At 38.4% G+C, this 22387-nt stretch overlaps 1 protein-coding gene across 5 annotated transcripts in view; it reads right to left on the reverse strand.

Annotated features, from left to right (window-relative positions):
• Positions 1 to 20583, reverse strand: part of slc2a9l2 (solute carrier family 2 member 9, like 2) — a 109169-nt gene extending 88586 nt beyond the window's left edge. The window contains exons 1-5 of one of the 5 annotated variants that reach the window (XM_071494403.1): positions 20505 to 20583; positions 19991 to 20057; positions 13356 to 13432; positions 8357 to 8455; positions 635 to 795 (exon numbers count right to left, since the gene is read on the reverse strand). In XM_071494403.1, coding sequence (XP_071350504.1) covers positions 635 to 795; positions 8357 to 8455; positions 13356 to 13418 — 323 coding nt within the window. In that variant the 5' untranslated portion in view covers positions 13419 to 13432; positions 19991 to 20057; positions 20505 to 20583. Of the gene's footprint in view, positions 1 to 634; positions 796 to 8356; positions 8459 to 13355; positions 13433 to 16546; positions 16626 to 17084; positions 17179 to 19990; positions 20058 to 20504 lie in introns of those variants that run through there. The other 4 variants (XM_071494400.1, XM_071494401.1, XM_071494402.1 and 1 more) reach the window with 4 other exon arrangements.
• Between the last annotated feature and the right edge of the window lie 1804 nt (positions 20584 to 22387).

A 22387-nucleotide genomic window follows, 5' to 3' on the forward strand; every position in this document is an offset into this window, starting at 1 on the left:
ACCTCTATTTTCTGACTCCAGCTTTAGAGTGAGTACAAAACAAGTAATGGATTACTACATATGTACATCTCAAAATGAACAAACTGTTGTATTTTTATTTTTTTTTTATATTTCAATTCTATATCATTTTAAAATGTAAAATTGTTTCTGCTGGCAAATCAAGAGATGACAACTTACTTATGGATTGATAAATATCATTCATTATTTTCTGGTCAACGAGCTTCATGCTGTTTGTTATAAATGTTTCTTATTGTATTCTGAACTTAAATGGAAAGTAAATTAATTGTCCGTCCTCTTTATTTGTCATCACTGTATTTCAGGTGCAGTGCTTTGGCCCATGTCGGGATCCTATAGAATAATGACTCAATTTCTCCAATCAGTTGATCGGTTATTGGGCAGGTTCTTTATGCCTGCACATTTTGATCCAATCCTGTGAACTGAAACTGAGCCATAGCAACGTCACCATTGTAATGTGCCCCTGCTACACGTGAGCCAGCTTCATTAAATCTGAAAGCCTGTGTGAAACCCACAGTTTTCTGACTGAACCCACTATTCTCATTTCATGATATGGGTCCAGGACCAGCACACTGCAGTGCTATACGTTATTATTATGAGCACACATGAGGCAACTCACCTTCCAAGTACTTTGATGATAAAAGAGACAGACAGTGCTCCGAAAAGGCCTCCAATGGCGAATATGGACACTGTGATGGACCAGAGGAGGGTGGCTGTCTCTGCTCCAATGGGCTCCCCATATCGCTCAATCCATGTCTTATTGTAGAAAGCTTTAATGTACTGCAAAACAAGAGCAGCAACTTTCAAACCATATCATATTTTTGAACATTAAATGATTACAGAATCTGCATTTTCAATTAAAATTAAATTAAATTTGAATGTTAAAAGAGCTATGAAAATTCAAAATCTGCCATCCTGCAATTAAGAATGTACATATATACAGAGTGTCATAGTGTCAAATCATAGTTATGACCCAAACTAATCCAAATTATTTGCCTAGTTATAGGCTAAATATAAAAAGGAAAGATGTAACAAGTATGAGGATAAGTGTACAGAAATAAATTTACCAATTAAATATATCTGTTTTAATATTATGTGTTAATGTACTGGTGATATACAGTAATCCCTCTGCCTGTGAAAATTTACACAGCTCAAAATGGACGATCAGAAACAGTTATTTTTGGTGTTTTAACACATCATTTTCAAATTATGTCACACAGTCATTATACGGTGCATTCGGATCTCTGGAGCACAATCAAGGTCACCTCTCTTAGCAAGGCCCTTCTACGCTGATTGCTCAGTTTTCCACACTTTTTCTGTTCAAGAACCATGGAGGCCACTGTGCTCTTGAACCTTCAATACAGCAGAATTTTTTTCCAGCCTTCCACAGATCTGTGCCTCAACACAGTCCTGTGCCTGAGCTCTGCAGGTAGTTCCTTCCTCCTCCTGGCTTGGTTTTTGCTCTGATATACTTCAGCTGTCAGCTTTGAGAACTTATATAGAGAGGTGTGTGCATTTCCGAGTCGTGTTCAGTCAGCTGAATTTACCTCAGGTGGACTCCAATAGAAACATCTCAAAGATGACCAAAAGAAATCGGAGCAATCTGAGCTAAAATTCAAGTGTCATAGCAAATAACCACTGAATACTTAGGTCAATGTGATATTTCAGTTTTTTGCTTTTTAATAAGTTTGCAAAAATTTGTAAAATTCTGTTTTCACTTCACTGCCAGTGTGGGGAGTGTAGACTGATGACTCTCCCTCTTTAACACAAGACTGCAACATACAGGATGTGAAAAAAGTGAAGGGGTCTGAATACTTTCCCACTTCCACACCGTACTTTACCGCGTACACTCATAATGTGTAAATGAGGTCAGTTGAACACAGAGAGCAAAGTGCGTGACTGCATTCAGAAAATTAATTGATTGAAGTGATGAGTGTTTGAAATTACCAGCAAGTGTCTCAAAGCACTCAAGCTTTGATTGAAGCTTCCTTATCGTGGATGAATGTGTCACTTCAAAAGCGTTCAAAACAAAATGGCCTTGTAGTTTTGTTTTGTTTTGTTTTTTTTCAATCATTATATTTGCTCGCAGCTCACGTGAAATGTGAATGTGAAAACCTGAAGAATTATCATACAAAAAAAGAGAATGAAAACAGTATCCATGTGATAAAAGGCTGGTGCACAGTGGAGAGTCTATGTTTGACTTGCTCCTGATAGAGCTGAGAGGAAAGCTGGCACTTGCAGCAAAGTCATTTTCCTTGTCTGCTATGGGCCAGGAGTGATACAGCTGTCCTTGAAAGTGTCAGGCAGAATAGCTACTGTATGAGCGCGGAGTTTGTTTTGCATTAGACTGGAAAGTTACCTTTCATGTGACACTGATGTCAATACAGCACTCTGAAAAGACCATACACTCTAAAAAATGAGTCATGGGGTTAGTTCGTAAAGCGTAAGTTAGTGCAACTTGTATATCTAGTGAGTATCCTTCAAATGCAGGCTACAAAAACTGAATTTGCTCCTGACTTTTTTAGCGGCCAGACCTGCAACAGACGGGAGGGAGAGAAATAGGAATAAGGCTAAGTTACTTGGTGAGTAACTATTTTTTCGTTGTTTTATTCGCATCAGCTAATTGTATCAGTACACGGTGCAAGAATTGAATTTTACACAACACTAAAATTGAAACTGTAGTTTGTCCTAAGCTAATTCAGCGACTGCAGTGTTGGTACACTTTTGCCCTATATTAAAGTTGGCACTACTTTGATGAAGGTGTGGTCAGCAACAGCCCCTTGATATTCATGATTTAACATGTAGCAGATGTAGGCTACTACAAATATTTAGATTTTAAATTGATGCATGTTGTTGAAGCGATAGATATTTTTGTGTGAGGTTAAAGTTAAGGTTAAAAGCCTACTTTAATACAGATAAACAAAGAATTCAGAAGGATCACCACTATTAACCTGGAGACAATATTTGTGGCGATGAAAATTAAGTTTGACGAACTTTGGCCAAAGGGAACAATGTTGCATTGCTCATTTAAAATTAAATCCACTTTATTCCCCTCTCTTTAACAAAAGTGTTTGTTTTTAGATATCTTTAATTGATAAAGTCCAGGCTGAATAAACCTTTTTCTTACTCACAGGATGAGTGCGTGGAAAGGAGAGAGGTCGCTATAAGGGTGAAGGATCTCTTCAAAGAGCAGTTGGTAGGTAAATAAGAAACTTAAGTTCAGACAGACTCTACTTTATGATACTCTTGTTTTTAAATATGACCACTTAAAACACTGACAGTTATTCTGACCCATTCATGCCAGGATGGCTGGGATATTACCAATTAATGAAGATTTTTGTAACCAGAGCTGCCATAACATCAGCTAGCCAAATGATCGTGATTAAGGGAACAGAAGTTCTGAAACACCTGGATATGGACTCAACCTCAGCTACCCAAAAGAACTGAATACACTGCTCGATGGCCTGAAAGCCAGTCTGAAGGCACTGTCTCTATAAATATCTTCTACATTAGTAGATGTGTATGGTGTATAAAGTGTAGAGAGTTCCCAAAATATGCAGTTTTGTTTAAAATTCATTTGGGTGTGGATTTTTTTTTTAATCATAAAACTGTGAAATTAGTTACCAATAAAAATGAAGGTAACAATTTGCATGGTCATTTCTGAGTAAAATAGAAGTAAAATTAAAAAAAAATATATAGATTAAAAAGAAAATCTTTTTCGATTAAAATGAAGTTGGTTCCCCTTAATTAAGCTTCAGAGGACAAAATTGTACTAAAGTAATTGAGTTAGTCTAACTAGAAAAGTCTCTTGGGATTTACTCAATAATGGCTATGTTGGAATCCCTCAAAAAGATCCATGCAAATTGTTACCTCAATTTTTTAAAGTTGAGCCAGTGTCTTTTTTTTTTTTTAGAGAGTACCTCATTCTTTAATTGGGGAAAAAAGAAAAAGGGGGTCACAGGTTACACTGGTTTCCAAAGGTTTCTCATCACCCCCACTACTCTCTTTACAGTTCAGCCAACTGACTTCATCACTCCCTGCAAACATACAACAAGCTCAGTAAGGACCGTGTTCATCTATAATACCGTCTTCTTCCCTGTGCTAAAGCAATCAGACACGTTAATAAACAAATATTTACTCCTGACCTCCATCAGCATCACAATCAATGCAAAACCAGTTTACACAGATTATGCAGGAAATCAGTTTATATGTACTTATTTGTACCGTAGTAACCTGGAATAATGTAGATATGCTACAGCTCAATAATAACACAATAATGACCACTACAAACCACCTCCAGAGGTTTGTGCAATCTGATTTCAATCCACCTTAAATCTGCTTAGGTGCATTCAGCATGCATAAAACGGTCTGCGGTCTTTGAATACCAGGATGTATCAGTTCTTTGTAATGATCGTTTCTTTTCATCCCACTTCACTGCTGTCATAGCGACACTTTCTCTGTATGAAGTCAGGCACATGTGAACATGTGAGAAAGCTGATGAGAAACCTGGTCAAGGCCAAGAAAATGGCTTTGCCAAAAAGAAGTCCAGCCAGGTTAAATAGATTTCTCTAATGCCAAACTTCGATTACGGACACCAGGTTTCTCATTTACACGATATTAAAGAAAACAGATCACTGCAGGAAACCAACAGTAACTAACGTACTTAGTGAACCAGTGGCACCAAATGGCTAGATGGTTGTGGTGCCTGCTTTTGCTGTGGTGAACCTGTATTTCCTGTCATTCATTTGCATCTGAAGATGGGTTGGGAGTATACAGTCAGTTCCTTAATGAACTTTACATTCTACAGACGTTGACAACATAGAGAGGGTAGCGGCTTGTTGCTTTGAATTTTGTAAAAATAGGAGGAGCAGTGGTGGACCCCTGCAGCGGTGGAGAGGAGTCGGCACTAGCTTAATGATCAGCTCATGTTCCTGGTGAGCAGAAGCTATGAAGGAGGATAAACAACAAGCTATGGCTCAACATACACAAGCTGGAGAATCAACTGCATCAGCAGAAGCACAGACAGTGGAACTTTGACAGGAGCTACGGCATTAATGAGCAATAACTCGCAATTAAGCTTCATCTTCCAAAGTGTACTGTGCATGAAGCTTCATAAAACCTTATGGTTGATTGCCTTCTATGTCAGATTTTAAGTTGTTAAGTTTGCTTATTCACATGTGTTGATAGCACATAGATCAAATTACTGCAGGATTGGTTTTGTGAGGGTGTTTCAGACCAGGTTTTTGAGGATCTCGGCAGAGAAAAGAGTTGACTATTTGAGAAGGAGCTGCCAAGTGGATGGTGCAGTGTAGGAGTCATCTCTTTAAGCACAAATAATACCAGACTGTTTTAGTGTCTAATAAAGCCTCTTGTGAAAAGTATACTGTAGACTCAAGATCATCAGAGTATGCAGAGCTAAGATTTTTATTAAAAACCCAACAGTGCTGGTGATTAAGGCATTAGGCAGTTCGAGCAATTACAGTTTTGTGAAGCTTCAATTGCTCCTTCTGTGAGTAGGTTATTACTGAGAAATTTGGGGGACATCTGAGAGGTCATTCACATACAGTGTTTACACACAGTAATCCCCTAAATCACATGGGCACCGCTACAACAAGCGCAACAGAGCAGAAATGATTGTGTACATTAAGAGCTGATCATTGGCTCCTTATCAGAGATAATAAAAGGCCAGGAAGGCAGGGCCAAAAGAAAAGAGTGGGTGTTGGTGAGGACACTGGGGACTTGGTTTGTCACTGGGGACGTATTAGCACTGAGGTGCTACTCATGCACTAGTTCTGTGTGATTCTGACCAGGGGCAGGGTTTTAATAGACGGCACTTTGTGTGAATCTATATTTTTTCCGTCATTCAGCTGCTGCTGGTGATGGATTGAGGACAAATAGTAGATGATGGGCTTTACAGTTATGAGAAAATGTTGTTTGGTTGTTTACTGTTCCTCACCATAAATAGGGGCATAGCTCACAATTACCAATTAGACTCACAAGGAGAGATGCCAGGGTTCCTCTCTTTCCCTTTCATCCAGCTACCCCACCCCCACCACCACCTTTCCCAATGAATTCACCTCAGTAATCATGACTAACAATGTGCTGTCTAGTTTGTTCAACTCGTACGCACACAAGACCTAATCAAAAGAACAGGCCCACTGTTCTGTGACCGCATTGCTCTGTCACAGTTCAAGAGGAGGAACTGTAAAGTTTTTTTCTTTTTTGCGTCCATGTATCTAATTCAGCACATGAAAGCAGCTGACATCATAACCGAAGGTGTTTTGCACATAATTCCCTCTCAGTACAGGAGGTCATGTTACTGTGAGAGCACACATTAAATGCAGTGTAGCACTAACTCAAACATGACACGACATCATTTATACTTCGGTGAATCAGTAAATTGGAAAACCTTCCAGTGTCACATATTCAGGAAAGAATCCTGGTACAGTGTCTCTTTTTGCTGAAAACCTCTTGCAAACCATTTGAGACAACAGGAACCCAATTCTCGGTCCACTCTTTTACCAGAGTGGGTCAAACTGGGTGAAAATGTGGGAACTTCCCGTAGGAGTGGTCTGAGACACATACCATGCAGCAATGACCCCAGTTTGAGTCTGCACAGGGACCATTTCACTGTATGCCTTTATGCCTTTATACCACTTGAGACTGGTCAAGTGGCAAAATGCACAAAAACTTAAAGGACCTGAAAACAATCAGTTTCTTACTGTGAGTGATGGGGTCGTACATCAACACAAAACGTTCTGCTGAAGTTAGAACACTTTTGGTTATTGTTCAGATTCATCTTGTTTTCACTGGTTTGAAGTGAGTGGGGAAAAGCTGATGCCATTCATCTCTGTACAGCACTCCGTTTTGAGCAACATTTGACTCAAAGTGTACATACATTGATACATTATTGCACTACTAGATCACGAACTGTAGTATCACTCTCATACACTGTTTATAGTTTCAGAACAACCTGATCAAAGGACGGCCAAGTTTGGGGCCATTTTGCTGAATGGAAAAGTAATGGGACTATAGCTGTCTTTTACAAACTTTAACTTTGATTGTTGCACACTGAGTAATGGCGATCCATTGTTTTAGAGAAATACTTCAAGTGAGGGGAAACTGTTTTCAAGGGCTTTCAAAAAAAAAAAAAAAAAGTACAATAAAAACAAAACAAAATGTACAAACTTCAAAAATACAACAAGGCTGTTCTTAAATGAAAAACTTAGCCTGAACAATCACATCCTAATATCTATGGAACCCTTATATTATTTAATTATTATTATTATCTAAAGATATCACTGTATCAGTCTGAGCTTAAGACAGAAACAGTGGCATGAATGAGGCTCAGTTACACGCAGTGAAAGCTGAAATCTATTTTCTGTATTTCCAGCATCATTCGCTGTGCTTGTATTGGCAACTGCAGAGCTAAGAGTTACAATGTTTGAATACAAATTAAATGACCTGTGGGGCATCTAATTACCCCTAAACAAAGAGAGGGCCAGAATGAGAAGTGTGACCTCTCAAAATGGTGTTCCTCATCCAAAAGTGGCACCACTCCATTGCACCAATGTATAAAAGCTTTTTAAAATTGCAATTTCAGTTTCACCAGTCAAAGATGATTTTCAGACTGTGGACACATATAGTCTATTCCAAGCAACGTCAAATACACATAATTGTCTTCCAGCTCTTTTCTTTAATCTAACAGGAGGCCTTGTACTGACAACATCCACCCAGTAAACACACATTCACATTCACTTTAATTACATTTACCTCCATCTGAAACTAAAGATAAGGTCACAGTAAAAATGGGACAGTTAATCTGACTCCAGCAGCTTCAGTATTTGAAAAAATAATAATAATAAATAAAATCTTGGATGTGATTATGATGCCACTTTTGAGATACAGAGTTCCCTTATGTGTTTGTATGCGTGTTGGATTAAACTATTATTGAACAAAAAGTTTTACAAGTATTGAGCTATATCTGATTATAGAATATATGAACTGGTGTTTTTCTATGCTTTTACCAGAACTGAAGTAGGCAAACAATGTAGACACACTGTTCCCTGTCAAATAACATATCAACCTATTGTAATCTAAGTCTGTATTGGGGTTCAGCATAAATGTGACAGTGTCTACAAACTCTGACTGTGTGCATTTTGGAATACAGGAGATGAATCAGTATCTGTCAGCACTAAATTCCCATTCTGTCAAGGATAACTTTATTTAAACCTGGTTCTGAGGCAGCAGCTAAGTGAATGTTTATTGATTTTTTGACATGGGAAATCAGTGGTACTTCCCCACAAGAGGGTTTACAAGACAGCCAAACAGTTCGACTCACCAGAGCAGGAGCGTTGACCACAGAGAGGTTATAGCCGTAAAGGAAAGATGACCCCAGGGCACCAAAGAAGGCTGCAGTGAACAGACAGGCTGTGACCGGCTGCTATTGAGAGAGCACAGAACACACAGATTAATATTGGTCATACAAACAGAGACATGTTAGAGTCCTTGTCAGTGGCAGTCACACTGCTGTTGATCAACATTAAGGTCAGACCAAAACCAAGGGAATTCAGCAGAGGACGTTTCATATAGGTCCAGGTATCTAGGCCAGGGAACTGGGTCATTCACTTCACTTTGCCCCAGCATATATGTTGTCACTATTTAAACAACAAATACTGACAACACAGTGACAAGTTTAGGTTGGTGTGTGCTTGCTCTGTTTGATAGGTGGTGAGAGAGGAAGCAGACAGACCAAAGGTGGAAAATGATAAAGGCAACTGTTACACAAGGTCTTGTAGTGGAGCATGGACGGTATACTATAAATGTCTACTATACTAAGCGTTGTTAATGTTTGTATGTTACCAAGGAGACAACTTATTATTTCAAAACAGTGAATAGAATTGCAAAGACATAGGCCCATCATTAGATTGAAAAGGATGCTGTGAATAGGTAGCTGATGTACCCTAATAAATAATAATAAGACTAAAAGGGTAAAACCTCAATAGCATTTGATTAAACCGCATAATACATAAGAGCAAGACACAACAAAAAGCATAGTGGAGATTTTGCTACTCAGCAAGCCTCACCACTTCAAGGGAGTTAAATCACAAAGTTTGTCCTACAACTGGCAAAAGAGAAAAGGCCACGCTGTGATAAAATTCCAACCAGTTATCTCTTTTGGGAGGATGAACATGCTTAGATTTCATGGCACTGTGCCAGTTAGATTATGAGATACGCTTTGTGCAAAGATGCCATTTAGGCCAGAAGATTGTGCAGACTACTGATAAAAGGGGTCCATACTCTGGAGAGCATGAATGTGTTTTATGCAATATTTCCATTTGATTTGCATGTCTCCTGTATACAGATTGAGATTTTGGCATAATAAAGGTTAAGAGGTGATCAGAAACACTGGAAATCCTGACTATGAAAATGCATAATGTCCACATTCCATGGTAATATAGTCAGTATTTATGTATCCTGCTATGGCACAAGTTGTTAAACAGACTAACCAAATTTTTGACCAGCACAACAATCAACATCACTTAGCTCTTGCAACTAGACGTATTCATACGAAGATGATGTCGCTCAGACTGTAATATTCCAACAACTATTGCATTGCCATGAAATTTTGTACAAACATTCATGGTCTCCCAAGGATGAGTCCTACTGACTTTTGGGATCCCTTTACTGTACCTTTCCTTTAGCACCACCAGCAGGCTGACATTTTTGCTCTGAAGTGAAATATCTCAACAACTTTTGGACAGAAATTTGATGCACACATTCATGTCCACTGGAGGATAAACTGTAATAATGTTGATGGTGCCCTGACTTTTCCACTATAGCCATCATCAGGCCAAAATAGTCTTTTTCAATATTTTGAGTTATGATAAAATACATGAAAAAGTAATGGCACAGCCTCAGGTGTACTATGTATTTTGTGTTTATTAGTCCATGTTAGCGCACTAACGTGCTAAATTAAGATGGTAAACAATACACCCATTTAAAATCAGCATTTTATCAGTGTCAGTGTGAACATCTTAGCACAGTGACATTAGCATTTAGTTGAAGCCATCACTGTGCCGAAGTACAGCCTCAAGAGACACTAGCATGGCTGTAGACTCTTAGTCTCATTATATTACATTTATATAATTAAAAATTATGATTGTGCAATTTTGCTCCTGTAACTTGAAAATATTATAATTATATCTTGTACAAAGTGATGAGGTTGTATTTCAAATTTGCAGTATTTGGACTGTAATCATGAGAACCCACCTCCCTGAAACAGCATGTGATACACCAGCCCATGGGGATAGGAGACAGCAGGGAGGAAGGGAGGAAGGGTTAGTGTTATAGGTAGGAGAGAGAGGATGGTGGACTGGGGCTAAGGCTATAGGAGAAGGTGACGGCAATGTCAAAAACTACAGCTAAGCTCATTATGTTGCACACAGGAATTTAACTGGTAAAATATAGTGAACAAGGCACAAGAAGGTACAGTTCATTCATTCAAAGTGTCAACCCCTCCACTTGTTAAAGTTTGTGATCATGTGAAAGTGCAGCTATCAGCAATGAATAATTAAATTTCAGAGAAAAAGAACTGGGGCCATTATGGCTATAAGCAGGCTCAAACAAAAAAACTGCTGGGCAGAGCTGAATATAAAATTAGAAGAAATGGCTAAAAACAAGATAAGCTGTTGTATCAGGGTGTATTTATTTATTTTGAACATTTAGTAAAGTTGGAAGCAACCCACTAAAAGTAAGCACCTAGAATGTAGGAGTATGTGGGAGGTGTGTTAAATCTGCCCATATATCTTTATTTCATGGCAGTAGTTCTCTGATAATAATAGGCTTGCACTAATATGTGTCCCAGTAGAGCTCTCCCCCAGTAATGTCTTCAGAATGCTATTGTACAGTATGACAGCATCACTCTTTCGCTGTTTAAGATACAACTTCAAATGAGAAGCCAAGGTCACTTTCCTGCCTTTTGAAGGTCACATGGTAAAAAAAAAAAAAAAATGAAAGTCTCTACATACTGATGCACACTGTAGAGGCTGCACATAGTGGAATAACAATATGCCAGTAAGAGCTGACTTTAAATTAGACACTATACAACTCTTTTTAATGGTTCTTGCAGACTCCTCCTGGCCTGTATCCTGAATATTATTTAATCCATAGTGCTGCACAAAAAATGACGGCCATACACTGCCCATTGGTGACATTTTGAGACTGAGGAAGCATTTTCATTTCCTGTTTGGTTATTGTACAATTTGACTTAAGATATATCAAGTGCGCAGTTTAGCTTAATAATTCACATGCACACCTTCATAAAAGAAACAAAGATATGTCAAAATACATATTTTGTTCCCTTTAAAGTTTATGAATCTGTGCACATGGATGACTTCACCAATGAGCTTAACCACATACTTATTTTAGCAGTTGTTTTGCAATCACTGCACATAGTTAAGAAATCCATGCACATGGATTTCCACATGATTTTTTTTTTCTTATAGCATGTGACCCTCAATCATCTCCATACCAGTCAAGAGGTTTAAGAGAGGAAAAGTTTCTTTCTTGACTGTGACACTAACCCTAACCGTATAGATGGTTTATTACTACCTGAACAAGTGATACATATTCTCAAGTTAAGAAAGAGGAAGTTAAAGAAGTTAAACAGTTAAACAAGAGCTTAAATGTTGAAATCTTAATAATTGAAACCAACCAGCTGCACAAATAGATACTCTTTTATGACTTATAATGATGCTACAAATTATTCTACCAATGTCTCTTACAAGCTTTTTGATTATTCATTATTAGAGTAAAATATATAGACAAATGTGATTTCAATTCTGTACTTGCAATACTTCTTGCTCGTAGATCATGTTCAATCATTTTATATGAGTTTATATGTTAGCTAGAAGGCAAATGCCTGTTGCATACAGTGGTGGCCAGATTTTAGACAAGCTCTCATTTTTATATAAGCAAGACTGAAAAAAATAAGGCAGTGTTGGGGAAATGTAAAATAGATACATTATTTATGTTCAATTTATGTTTAGCTTGAATGAAGAAAACAGCACAAATAAAAACAGCAATCATAAGATAAAAGGCACAATGAATCCATGTTTAATTTATTAACAGTTTGGAGATAAAAAAAGAAAAAAATGTTTTTTTCAATCAAATTACCACTAAATTATTTAGCTTACTGTATTATTTATTCATGTCTCGACTTATACTTTTCACTTTTCAGGTAACATATTTGTGACATTTGTCGCCTCTGAGCCCCCTTTAGAGATAGGAAATATGTCACACACATATTTCTTACATGACAGCAGTTTATGCATATTTTATATGCACTTTGTCATTATTGGATATTGAATGTAGATTGAGGAGAGATTTTTTTTTATAGCAAAATGTGAGGAATTGAAGGGGTCTGAACACTTTCTGAATGCACTGTGCCCCCCTCAGTTTAGGGAGGATGCCCCTCTAGGCCTAGGCATCTCATGTTACTATAAACATACAGTAAAAGTAACTACAAAAGCAAAATACAGCTTCATTGAGTGATTCATTAAGTTAAAAAAAATAGTGATCTTTAATCATTTCAGTACGGTGATATGCAAAAATTAAACATAAGTCACATAAGAGGGGCAGTGAGTGAACAGATGAGGTTGTATGGCAGTAACTCCACTGGGACTTTGCTCAGTTGGCACAGCTGGAACTTGTGATCCAGAATCATTCTTTTGAAAGATTAGAAACCAACAGACTACATTATCTTTGAGGAGTGATTAATTGTTGAGCAGTAGGAGGCTGCTGTCAATAACCTGACTGGGCATCTAGATCAAAGCTGTAACACTAATGTTTACATGGGCACCAGTGGTGAGGGAATGGGATCAAATGAGTGGCGTGCAGTTCAGATTTGATCAAAAGTCGTCTTTTACAGTTTTATTCCTTATTGGTTTTATTTCTCATTACTTTAATCTTTGAAATGATTCTAGTACAGATTCAAACAGCTGAGGGGGCCTGTTTCAGCAGCAGGATTTAGAATAACAGCGCAGAAATCTGTGTTATGTGCAAACTACAAAGGTCATGCACATATTTACTTAAGTGCAATGTCGTCACAAATACATTCTGTCCATACAGTTTACTGTCATCCGAACAGGTTAATCTATGACTTAAGAGGAAAGTAGTAGTAGCATGTCAGACAGTTGTGACCTACATAGTGCCATCAGGACAGCACTGTCACTCTGTCACATCTTTATACATCACAAAAGATATCATCATTTGGCAGCTGAAAAGACAGACGGATATGCACTTGGCTGTTGTGTTGTCAGTGATTCCATCACACTAACCTTCTTCTTCTCGGAGTCGGTCATCTTGTGGTCAACCGGACTGTCATCCTGTGGTTTGTCCATCTTAAAGTTTCAACCTTTAATGAGAAGGTCATATCAGAAATCTAAAACACCCATATGAAGACAAGACACGTTTCACTACAAGAAGAGGGAAGTGGAAACGACTGCATGAAACATCTGCTGAAAAAGGAAACGACAGTGTCTCTACGTGCTGACATGCAATACAGACACTAGCACAAGAACACACAGGATTATAGGTGGTCACAAGTTTAGGATTTACCCAGTGAAAGTACCCTTCAAGTGACAAAGGCGACAAAGTCAAATCAGTTTGCAAACATGTAAAATCTTACCAGCAGTGTATTTACTACAATTTGAAGCATTGGGGGTTTTAACTCAGTTTCTCAAGAACAGAGAAGAAACAATGGTCTGGATTTTCCACTGCACCACAGTATAGGATTCCATAATGGTGGACTAGATAGCGAGTGAAAGACTCAGTCTGCCACCTAGTGGTTATAAGAACAGTAACACTCAGACACACCGGACTGTAGAAAAAAACATAGGCAGAGCTTCTACGAAACACAGCTGGTGCAGGGCATTGAACTGTCAAATGTATTTCGAGCTGTAAATCAGTTCTTTATACCCTTTATACCCTAAACAAACAGAAGATAAGATCATAAAGTCAGTCAGTGTCCTCCACTGTAGTACTGCTGATTTCCTCTCCTACCACACAGATAATTTCATTTAACAGCATTCAGTCGGCTTGCAGAATGTAAATGAGTCTCTTGATTGAATGACTAGAATGAAAACCAGCAGGACTCTGAATCCTGGGGGGCAGGATTAAAAACCACAGCTGTGGAGTGAATTCATAAGAAGACACGAGACAGATCAAAAAGTTCTGATTTAACCCCCCTTTCCACAATTATTTAATTTAACAACTTCTTTGGTTTTAAAGTCAACTCACATCACTAATCTGGGTTTTGAAGTTGGTAAAGTGCTAAATGCCATTTACTTTCCAGTTCATATCAGACTATTTTTTCATTTTTATGGTACATATTGAAAGCTTCAAGGCTTTTTTTCCAGCCTAAATTGCTGTAAAACCACAGTTACAGTACTTACAAAAGTTAAGTAAAAACACAAAAACCTATTAAAGAATGAGTCATTATTACAGCTCTATCATCTACAATATACAGTAGCATGAAAGGTAATCCTTGACCTTGAAAACTCAAATTGCTACATGAAGAAGTCTCTTTTTTTTTTATCTGTTTTGGTCTGATTTAATATTGTATATAGCCCTGTATAAAATTCAGTATTTATGAGGAATGGGACTAAATACGCAATTTGCCTAAGAGATTGGTTGTGCTTGAAAGTCAATTTAACCTTTTCAGCTTGAATTCCTGTGGAGTGGTTGTACAGGTGTGACTGTAGCTCTAATCACTACCTGCAGCAGTAAAAAAGAGAGTAAGAGAAAGCTGTCTTGTTGTTTTACTAATATATGGAGCAAAGCTGATTTCGCTGTCTGTCAGGAAGCATGGATATTGATTTTAGGATACCTATCTATCATCTCTGTAATCAGACCATGACCCTAATGTAGCTTTAAAGATAACCTCTATATGCAAAGGCCTCAGAGTTTCTGGCCTCACACAGTGAAAACAATATGACCTGTTCACTGTGCCACACACTCAGAGGCTGGAGCAGAGTAAAATCTATATCGAAACAAATTGATCTTGAGGCTATTTCCAAGTCATATGTAGGTTAAACTCAACAAATTATTGAATAATTGATTCCTCTCAATGTAATTTATCATTCCAACAGGCAAGTGTAGGAATCTGCACACCATAACTCTCAAACACTGTATCGCTGCAGTCACCGCCTGAAAGGAATATTCCTTGAAAAATCTATGTTTTGAACGCTGGCTTTGAAAAATCTGAAGCTTGCTCTTTGGGGAGAATACAGTCTCCATGGAGTCACAGCCAAAACAAAGCATCAAAATGTGTCAACGCTGCAGCATAATCCAACTGACCATCTTTGAACTTTTAAAAGCCTCTTTAAGACTCAAGTTCAAGTCGTTGGAGCACAATCCATGTGTTTCACGTGTAAACAGCATGGGTCAGCCCACCAATAAAACTCCAAACACAAGACTGAAAATTGCAGACACTCACTTTACAGACAACACGCAATACATCAATACAACTCTAGACACCAACTGAATCTTAGCTATTACTCCCGTCTGATGCTTTTGTAGGTTGGTTACTTTAGTGAAGCTCATAAATACTGCAGTTAAAATTACATTTTTACATCTATAACTTCAATTCTTCAATTATGTATGTAAACATACTATGGCTGAGTGAAATGGTTGAGGTCATTATGAAGATTTGATCAAGGTTACTTTCTGATACTGTCATTTTCATACAAAATCAACTCCACAGTGAAATAATCAAACTGATGTCCAAAGCAGTGCACTGCAGTCCACAGCTTTGCATTGCAAAAGATCAAACTCTTATGTAATGTATATTGATTAATCATTGGACAATCAAGACAAAAGATAAACTAGTTTATATGATACAATATAATTTCACTAGATATAAATAAATGATCATATGAAAACATACTGTGCCTCCGCTTAATGCTATGGTAAATATTACATATGGCTGTAGGTACTAATTATAATAATTAACACTTTACTCAGAGATAGAGGTTTAAGTGATTATACCTGCGTGATATATATCACTTTATTCCTGTATCTACCAAGCATCCTGAACAACCCTGGCTTAAAGTAACCCATCCAGTTTTACAACTTTTCTCTAGTTTTGTCCCTTGCCAAGAAAAAGGCAAACAGGAGCCACTCATCCGATACTTAAAATGCAGTGATGTTGACAGTTAATTCGCCATTATGCTTGATTTACTCACACAATAGTATGTTTAAAAATGTTTTAAATAATCTTTCAACCAGCTTTCCATTACAACAGACCAACACATAACAAAAATTGATGCACACATCATGTGTGTGTAAGAAACTAACAGTAACTCTAAAGAACAGGTGTTTGCACACTTTTGACAGCCAAGAAATTTGTTTGGTAAAATACCAGCACTCCATGGCAGTGAGGATGAAGTTAAAAATAAATGCAAAAACCCCCTCTGTGTCCACATTGTTCACCAGACTGAGTGAGAAGTATCACCGTGTGGATACTTACCCACGCACAGGCTGTGTATCCAGTGCTTGCAGGAAGACTACCGACTGTGTTACTTCAACATAACTGTCACCCTAACACTGACCAATGATTATGTAACACTGACAAATTATTAACTTTGATGAGTATGCCCCTCCCTCTCCCCATCTCTCTTTTTAATGTCATCATGCCAGTCTGATGTCAGCCACACTTTATAGAGAAGAACAAATCAAAATACATGTGTAAAAAAGAAAAAAACACACACGTGTTTCAGTTGATAGCTGTGCTCTGCTGAGAAAAACAAGGCAACACTTTAACAAGAGGCACCTGAGCAGTCGACTCGAGCTATAATCACCATTTTATTAAACATCAGCAGTTACACTAATGAGGGCGTTACGGCAGCAATTAATCAAATTCAATTAATTTTGCGAAAATGAACTTGTGCTCACAGACCACAGGGATGGTTGTAATACAATAAATAGGCCACTGATTTGTCTTCATTAACATTTATTCAGGAAATGGTGCGCAGTCTAATCAGATTTTAAAAGGGGAAAATACTCACTCTATCACAAGCTGTGAAAGTCTCTGCACAGACTCCTCCAGTGGTTTAAGCTCTCCTCTTGCTGCAGTGATGTACAGGTGTACTGTAGGCGTCTGTGATATCATTGTTCAGTGTGCTTACAGGTGCAATAAAGCACACTTCCCCAACCGCACCCGAGCGGGTGATCACACATGAGAGAGCTGTTAAACTTGAAAATCAGATGGTTTTCAGCTCACACTACATGTTTTAACTGGCCTTTCTGCATGGTCAAAAACTTCTATGCTCACAGATTACTAGCACTGAAAGTAAGCATGGACCCCACAAACGATTTTGTCCATTGTCAACTGCAGTAAAGTTCATTCAAACAAGACAATCGCACCACCAACAACGCTGGCAAAAGGAGAGAAAGACAGCATTACTTTGTGCGCTTCTACTGAGAATGGAAAGTAAGAGTAAAAAGGAAAACTATGGAGCTGCTGGAAGATGCAGATAGTATGATCTGTCTGTTCTGCACTGAAGTTTCAGTCTCTCGTGTCCTACTATTAAAATAAATATTTTTAAATTCTATTCTATTTTCACACTAAAGTGAGTGGCATCCATTTTCTCAATTTTACTGAGAAACATCACTTAGCATGAAAATAATGATGTGATAACTGCTTGACTGGGTAATGGAAAGATTGAAACCCCTCTGAAACACAGCAGAGTAAGTGCAGTCTGCAGAGAAACAGTCACAGGCCAGATGTGGCCCACGTGGTAGGGAGGTGAAAACTGTACTCTCCTGCCATGTGTCTTCACAGGCTGGGGGACAACACAAGAAATTCTTTCTCAGCAATACCTTGGGTCATTTAATTTGAAAAAAAAAATAAAGTTGTCTCTCAAATCAGCACTGCAAAAACAGACAAACCAACATGATGCAATCAGCAAAGCACCCATTTGCTTCCAATATGACCCGAGTTCCCCCTTTCAATTACCATAATCAACATATAATATCTAACAAAAACAAAATCCAAAAGAAAGTATAGTGACACTGCATGAACCCTCATCTTCTATGTACATGTAAACACTGCAGTCAGACATTAGGACAATAATTCGGTCAAAGTCTACGGTAAAGAAATCCTGTTACTCACCTTGAACATTGCTTGAGGAATTCACCATGTCACTGAGGAGCAGAGATCCTCAAGATATAAATCACTAATGTCCAGATACACGTGTTGATAGAAAACATCTTTTCTTCATAAAACCACTGAAGAGCGCCCGTTCAGTTTATCTATGCCCTATTGTTCTGCTGCATTCCTTGACCCTGTGTGAGCATGTGGACCCCCCCCCCCCCCCCCACTTCATCAACATACCTTCCAAAGTCCAAGAGGACCTACCCAGATCAGGTGGTCTTTAGATCAGAGTAACAACAGAACCGATCTCTGCTACAACAGCTGTGGGGGACACATGCATACCCCAGCTGAAGCTATCCCTCAGCAACATGTTGAATGCTAATTTCCTCTTAAATGGAGCAACAACGCCATTCTAGACGAAGAACAACAACTTGCTGCAACTGGTGGACAGACACACACATACACACAGCTTGTGACACAAAATCAGCACAAAACCCTCTTCTCAGGCTGCTGTTTCTCTGATCAATGGCTGCTTTATTCACCCTTGGCTTCACATTGATTATATTGTTGAAACTACTGCCTGGTAGCCATATTACAAACATGTGAGCTGCATATCTGCTTGAAAGAGCGCCCACAGCGTCATGAACACAGGCCAAAAACATGAAATAGTTTAAGTTAGATTGCAGCAGCACGTGGCTGGAGAATTGCACAGCTCTGAGTGTACATGGTTTGCTTTTGTGAACTGTGCTGAAGAAGCATATAGGTCACGACAGAGCTGCCATGGGAAAAAGATATGGCCAAGTAATGAAACTCGGGCTTGTAAGCTGAACACCCCCTTTGGGACATCGTTTCTCAGCCCTGGAGTCTAGGCAACAGAAGTATTAGGTTTCCCGGGTTGGGAAAAGAATCTCCGGGTAGAGTGTGTCAAACCAAAGTAGAAGAGATGAAAAAAAGGTTTTTTCTTATGCTTCCATTTCCATTTCAAACATACATATTGAACAAGTTCATGCAATGTATGGTTGTGTGTGGAATAATTTTACAACACACACGTAGTTATAAATAACTCTATCCTACGCCTCTCTGTTCCAATGTGCACCTCTACAGACTAAATACTATATTGTGATCTATGCTGTGCAGCATAGTATATGCATAGTCTGACTGTCATATCATACAACCATGGATGGATTCCTGAAAGAGCTTCCGTAGGAAGTGACTGTTTCTTGTTTGAAAGTCATAGAGCTAAGTTAAAAGACACAAAATGAACACAAAGAGATGCAAAACGACCACAAGGGACAGAGAGAGAGAGAGAGAGAGAGAGAGATGAAAAGAAACTACAAAGAGAGGAGGTAAATCGGCACAAAATGACCACAAAGAGCCAGCGTCGTTTGTAGTCATTTTGTCTCTCTGATGGGTTATATACACTGTGAATGCCAGTGTATATAAAGTAGTACTGCCCTAGTGTCATGTGTCCTCATGCATTGGGATAAATAATTAGACAATTAAAGCCACTCCGATGTTGACTTTGCGAACATTACAAAGTTCTTTCCATAGCCCATGGCCTGGTCTTGTTTTATCATAGAGATAACTGATTTCTGCTGTGGTGCATGGTTGTTAAAACTGATGTCAGCAGCTGTGTTAAACATTGACTCTCTCTCTATGGCTGTTGCTCAGTCACTCAGTCGTCACAGAGAGCTATTTCTACTGCTGTCTCTCTATAAATGTGTTATTGCGAATGAATGGAAAAATTCAAAAGCTCCCGAATATGTACTTGATGACAGGATCATTCAGTCTGTAAGATATCAGAGACAGAAAACTCACCAACCACTCTCAGGACTCTCGCCATCCAAAAAGCAGGATTTTCTTTTAGATTCCACAACCAAAGCAACTGTAAGCACATAATCAAAAAGACACCATTATCACGTGAGAAGTATCTGGCAAACTTAATTTACTGAAGCTGGATGTGAACCAAAAGCGGTTGTAGCCACAGAGCACAGTGCTGCAAGAGGCCAACATCTTTTCTGATCAGTCAATCATCTACTGTATGTATCCAAGTTACTTTATAAACTTCAGTGAGCAGAAAAACACATTAAATGACCAAACAAGTCCATTGAACTGTTTCTTTTTTAATCTTTACAGCAGCAATTCTCTCTGTTTGGTGGTCTAAACATGGCTGATTTTCTTACTTTAGTTTCTAAACACTGACATTAATGATACCTAAGGTTTTTACCTCACAGTGTGGCTGCATCCAACCTAATATCAAGACAAATGCTAAATGCTGCCCTTACAACCCATTTACACTTGGAAACTGCATGAATGTTTATGTTCCACTTACCTTTTTATCTTCACATTTATATTGCACCCCATCGCAGATTGTCTGCTGCATCTCCTCCTAATATGCTGAGCAGTTTGCCAATACGCAGATCACTGTTTGACTCATTAACCTGTGGTGCTACAGGGCGAGTTTCTTCACAGTCCCTAGTAGCAAACTGTGCGTAAACATTGTGACAGAAATACAACCCCTCTGTCAATTTTTCATTTGGCTATTTTTCAGATATTTTACCCACCTACCTCTGACCTGGAGCAGCAGGACTGGAAAGATAGGAGAAAACTTTCCTTTTGTCCTTTTCTACATGCGACTGAAAATAAGTAAATTCTGATGTAAATCTACAAACAGGCAGCTTCCCTTACAGTGAAGTTTGAACTAACAACTTAATGTTAAATTATTCTTTCTTTCTGTCACTACTTTATGGTCTGCTCTCTAAGAGTATCCTGCCATCCTGCTAAGATGACGGCACCTTTGGACCACGGCAAGGGAGACACCCTAATACTATTTGCCTGATGGACAAAAAGGGGGAAGTAGGGGAATTATTCAAGGTTGTGTTGTAACTAAATTAAAGATTGACAGATAAACATCTCTAACAGTCGACCTTAAAGTGTGAGGTGAACCAGCTGGCACATCAGAAACTTTTAGCGCTAGCTTAACTGTCTTCTCAGATAAGGACATTAAATATAAGGGTGAAGGCAGAGTTCGCGATTGTAATCAAAAAGCCTATACTTTTCATCTCATTCAATTAATATTTCCTCATGGTCCGCTTGCTGTCTGCTGTGTTTCTTCACACCCTGGCTCATGCTCTTGCCCAGGACAATATCAAATTGAGCTTGAGTTTAAGAGGATAAGAACTGAGACCTAATCTTCATTAGAGTTCAGTCCAAGGTCACTGATTGTTTTAGTGAGAGCATTGTCAGTTCTGTTGTACGTTCTACAGCCTGCCTGAAATTCCTCCGGGATATTGTTTTCTTCCAGAAAGGAGCTTATTTGCACTGAAACTATCTTTTCCAGTATCTTACTAATGAAGAAGGTTGGATGTCGGCCTACAGCTGGTCAGTGCATTACTGTCTAGGTTGGGGTTTCTATAGTAATCTGAGAAGATGCCAGTTAGAAGAGATGTATTTATAATGTTCAGGACATTACTGCTTATGAAACGCTGTAGGTGTAGGGCCATTACATGAGGTGGAGGACATTACCAGTTGAGTAGCTGATCAACAGTAGAGAATAATATTTGAAGAGTTTCAAGCATTTTATGTAATAATCATTGAAAAGTAATTCTTTAGTCATGGTTTCTTTGTATGCATTACAGTGAGCTGTGAGTCTAGTTGTCTCCATTTTCTTTCAGCTGCCCAACAGACTGTTTTGATCTCATTAACACTGTTACTGTTTAATCATAGGTAGATTGTGTCAGTCCAGTGCCTTTTAACCTTTACTAGAGCAACAGTATTTAGAGCAGATGACCCTAAATGACCCCATTACCAGTGTTACATGTACTCAGGCTTTATAGTGTGTACATTGTCTAAACTAAATTATACAAATCTGCATTATTGTCTAGTGTATAAATTGTCTAAAACTACACTGAATGGATCACCACTACATCAAAAGAACAAAAACTAATACTGTTTGAGCACTTTCATGATTGTAAAATGTATTTGGTACATGAAGGCAGATTTGATTGGGATTGGATTATGCCACATTTGGAGAAAAATATATAAAGTACCTGCCAGATACTTCAGTACCCGTCTTGTTAAAAGGGCACTGTCGTTAGTGAAGCAAAACAATTATAAACAATTAAAATTTAGGTGGCACCAAGTTTTTCAATACATCAACTGTGCTCAGTTGAGAACAAATTGACATTGGTGCTATTACAAATAGCCAAATTTATG

This window comes from Trachinotus anak, unplaced genomic scaffold, assembly GCF_046630095.1.
Source record: "Trachinotus anak isolate AG129_WGS33_773 ecotype Australia unplaced genomic scaffold, CSIRO_AGI_Tana_v1 ptg000013l, whole genome shotgun sequence".
NCBI classification, from domain to species: Eukaryota; Metazoa; Chordata; class Actinopteri; order Carangiformes; family Carangidae; genus Trachinotus; species Trachinotus anak.